Genomic DNA, 4,555 nt, shown 5'->3' with positions numbered 1-4,555 from the left:
TAGATAAAATTTATATGCAGTAAAACAATATTTTTTAATATAATTTCGAATAATTTTTAATAATCCTTCCTACTATATGCACAAGACATGAAATTTTCGGGGAGTGTAGGGAGCTACCTAATTTATTGACCCCATGAGTACCTAATTTAAACGTGTCGGTGGCCAGCCATGAGACTCGAACTCACATCCCTGTGATTACGTATCACAGTGCTTTACCTTTAAGCTAAACTGACTCAACAACAAATTCTGCAAAATTAGGATGTATAAATCTAGCTTTATAAGACGCTATTGTATGGTAAATTCAAATTACGATGAAAGTAAACAAACAACGTTTGCTTTAGGAGTGTTGAGTTGTATTGAAAGATAAGGAAATCATTTTATTCTCAAACGCAGGATAATGCTAATAACATAGCACGAACAGGATACACTACCCATATCTTTCAGAAAAATGTGTTGGCAGCCAGCCATGTTATATTATTAGCATTATCCTGCGTTTGAGAATAAAGTTATTTCTTTATCGTTTTCTTCTGGCAACGCTGCATCTGTCCATTGTAATGGACGTCTACAAGAGGAATTTTAAGATGTCAACCGCTGCAAAGGTTTCCAAAATTTCACATGAGGAGGCAGTCAAACAGTTGCTGTTTTTTGCAACAACCTACCTTTGTGAACAAGGATTTTTCCACTCTAATGAACATAAAAAAAACAAAGCAGAGAAATTGATTGGACTCTGAAGTCTGTATTCGAATTGCTCTGGCATCAAAATGCCCCAGTTTTGATGTAATTGCAACAAAAATGAAACATCATTTCTCCAAAACCTGAAGTGAAAAAGTTTCCTAGAAAAATCCTTTTGGTTCATAATGAGGATATTAATTTATTTTATCGCATTTATTTTATACTTTTTATATCTATAATTGTATTTTCCGTGAAAATAGATTCAATAAACATTGAAATGCATTGGGCTGGAGATGAGGGAGAAGCCTGTTATGAAATGAATAGAAAATGAAGATAGTGGTTGGTGTGTGTGTGTGTGTGTGGAAGACCCTATGTCTGGCAACAGGACTCTGCACCCTGCCGCACTAGCAGGAGAACCCAGTCATGGCTATCAGACAATTTCTGCAGCCATATCACCCCTAACATCTGGCCACCTGACTCCACAGACTGCAACCCCCCGCTTCATTATTATGCGTGAAGCGTAGTTGAGCGGAAGCCCATCAGAATTCCTTGTAACACCAAAGATGAACTGAAGGGAAGGATTATGGCAGCATTCACCAACTTAAGCAAGGAGACCATCCAGAAGAATTGCAGGAGATTCCGAAGTTGTCTGGAGGGCCATGGTTGAAGCCAATGGCGATTTTATTGAATAAAATTTACTCTTCAGTATTTCAAGATATTTTAATGCAATTTTGGTAAATATATCTGTTAAAATGAGACGTCATGTGTTATTTTCATTTTGGCGTAATTTAGATAACAGTTTATTTACCACACCCTGTATATATACATAAACACACACACTTATTTAATTTTATATATATGTATGTATACGATAGTGATGATACATACATATATATATATATATATATATATATATATATATAAAGGAAAGGAAAATGTTAAATGTTAATAATGATAATAGCATTTCTTGAAAATCTATTTACACATACTTATCCTGTTTTGTAAGTAACTGTATATAAGTAATCACAAAAAATATTTCCTTTATTTGTAGTTTTGACATTTTTTTGATCTTAAAAATTCTGTTCTTGTGGGAGAAAACATTTTTCTTAATATACTTACGTAAGCATGTCTGTGTTTGTGTGAACATGTATATATATGTATGTATGTATGTATGTATGTATGTATGTATGTATGTATGTATGTATGTATGTATGTATGTATGTATGTATGTATGTATGTACGTACGTACGTACGTACGTACGTACGTACGTACGTACGTATGTATGTATGTATGTAAACCACAAGAGGGATGTACGAGTGGTGAATATATTGAATTACTATGTGGCATGATAGCCAGCAGCTTTCTGTGATAGCTACGTATATTGCTGTTTTGCACTGCAAATTTATATATATATATATATATATATATATATATGTATGTATGTATTATATTAGAGGAAAAAGGACAATAAAACCAAGGTAGGACAGGTTGTTTAGAATAATTTAATTAGGGTAAAGTGAATTTGAAGTCTTACAGCTGTTTGTGGGATTTCCCACGTAATAGGCTAGCACGTCTGTACACTGGGTGTTCCGTCATCAGAGACAAGGTGACTTATGTATGAAAGTGGCACGTACAAAAAACACCATTTGAGTGTGGCCGTTGCCAGTACCGGCGGATTGGCCCTCGTGCCAGTGGCACGTAAAAAGTACCCACTACACTACTCGGAATGGTTGGGGTTAGGAAGGTCATCCAGCTGTAGAAACTCTGCCAAATCATATTGGAGCCTAGTGTAGCCATCTGGTTTGCCAGTCCCCAGTCGAATCGTCCAACCCATGCCAGCATGGAAAGCGGATGTTAAATGATGATGATGATGATGAGGATATATATATATATATATATATATATGCATGTATATATATATATATATATATATATATATATATATATATATATATATATATATATATATATATATATATATATATATATATGCATGTATATATATTTAAATATGCATGTGTATATATAAATATATGCAATTAACATATATAGAAAATGCACAGAGATAATGGATTTTTATACATTTATTCCAGTTAGCTTACACACGTTTCCAATAAAATTTTGGAGAGGCCTAGTTCCCTAGTGTAATAATCACATTCGTTAATTGATCCATCATCAATTAACCATAAATGGTAGATAACAGACCTGTTCCTTTATCTTCAAAACTACAACATACTGAATACCAAAATATAGAATTTTAATATATTTATACCTACACACTTATATGAGAAACAACAGCTATTATCACATGCAGAAAATATTTGCTATTAAATGATATTATACATACACCTCTATATTTTGTAGTCTTGTCTAAATATATATGAATGCAATATATATAAATATATATATACTTATGTGTGTGTACATTTAAAAGGATTTCGGCAAGTTCCCCCAGATGCGAAAGTTTGTCCAAGAATATATTCAAGCTTTGAACTCGCAGAATGATGGTTTCAAAGTTGTACAGAATTTTGTGAAAAAGTAAGTTTGTTTTGTAATATTTCTGTCTTTCCTGTAAGGCTGGTGCCAAGATGTAGAACTGGTAGAATATCAGAGGTGTGAGAGGAGGATTTTTTTGGAAGCAGGGTTCACTCAATATCCAAAAGCCTTGGACTAGCTGAGAAAGAGACAAAAGATGTTGCCGATAAATTTGTCAGAAGCTTTCGAGATGGCAAGCCATTACATCCGGCTCAAGAAAGAGAACAAGTGGTGCAACAAGGACAAGCATTAGGGATGGTAGAAACATCTGGCCAAGTGTCACAAAAACTGACTCAAAAAGCTTGTGTTGTTGTGTAGGAGTTTTATCACATACATCAGTGGGTAGCCCTGGCAAGCCATGATGTCACAGTGGAAACATTTTTCGAGCTTCTTCACTGTCTGACTAGACATTGACTCCTGCATTCAAAGATGGAGTAAAACAGCACTCCTATCGCACAAGTGTTTACCCTAAAAATACTCAGATATAACACTTTCTGGGGTCAAGAAAATAAAGTACCAGTGAACTCCATCTTCTCAAAATTGCTTGCTTTGTGCCTAAATTAGGAACAATACGGACAGTGGCTTTGTTACAATTATTAAAACATTGGTCAAATGCTTTGTGGTTTTTGTTCAAGTTCTGTATGCTATGAGTTCAAATCTTGCCCAGGCCAAATTTTCTTTTCAACCTTCTGGAATCAATTATATAATATATAAACTCTGATATGAAAAGTACAATGACAGTTGCTTTTCATTGGATCCTATGGCAGAGGTACTTGAGGGCTCTGCCCCCAACAACAGGTAGGAAATCTAAGGGGTCAAGAATGAGATTGTTTGATAATATCCATAGTCTCAGTTGGCCATGATTGGGAATCCAGCAAGAAGGAGTAATGATGGTTGCTTGTGATAGGACCCTATGGTGAAATACTTGAGGGCTCTGCCCCAATGGCCCTCCCAGGAACAGTGGGCAGAGAAAATGGATGGATGGGGGGTGGATAATGAAGTTAATAATGATAGTGATAGGCATGGTGGAGGTGATGATGATGTCGATGATGATGATGGTTTATAATGCTTATAATGTCTCCTTAATTTCAGTATGCATGGCCAATCCAGCACATGCCCACACCCCAGAGTCCTACCCAATCTTATAGCTGTGTGCTTAGCATCTATATACTCCTGTTATGATGAAAAGAAGAAGTAAGTTTTTCAAACTAATTTACCCCATCCTCCCACTACCTCTTACTATATCATTTTATCCCTATTTGCCCCTCTCTCTATCCTCTCTCTCTCTCTCTCTCTCTCTCTCTCTGTCACTTTCTATCCCTCTCTGTCTCCTCTCCTGTGTATGTT

General features: G+C 35.4%; 1 protein-coding gene across 1 annotated transcript in view; it reads left to right on the top strand.

Moving 5' to 3' along the window:
• Window positions 1-4,555, top strand: part of LOC106880057 (C-Maf-inducing protein) — a 92,307-nt gene that overhangs the window by 77,972 nt on the left and 9,780 nt on the right. Inside the window, exons 6-7 of the mRNA XM_052978109.1 lie at window positions 3,108-3,211; window positions 4,301-4,402. Of these exons, the coding sequence (XP_052834069.1) occupies window positions 3,108-3,211; window positions 4,301-4,402 (206 nt within the window). The remainder of the gene's footprint in view (window positions 1-3,107; window positions 3,212-4,300; window positions 4,403-4,555) is intronic.

The sequence above is a fragment of the Octopus bimaculoides genome, chromosome 30 (assembly GCF_001194135.2).
Source record: "Octopus bimaculoides isolate UCB-OBI-ISO-001 chromosome 30, ASM119413v2, whole genome shotgun sequence".
In the NCBI taxonomy this organism is placed as follows: Eukaryota; Metazoa; Mollusca; class Cephalopoda; order Octopoda; family Octopodidae; genus Octopus; species Octopus bimaculoides.
This window is presented reverse-complemented; position numbering and strand designations above follow the sequence as displayed.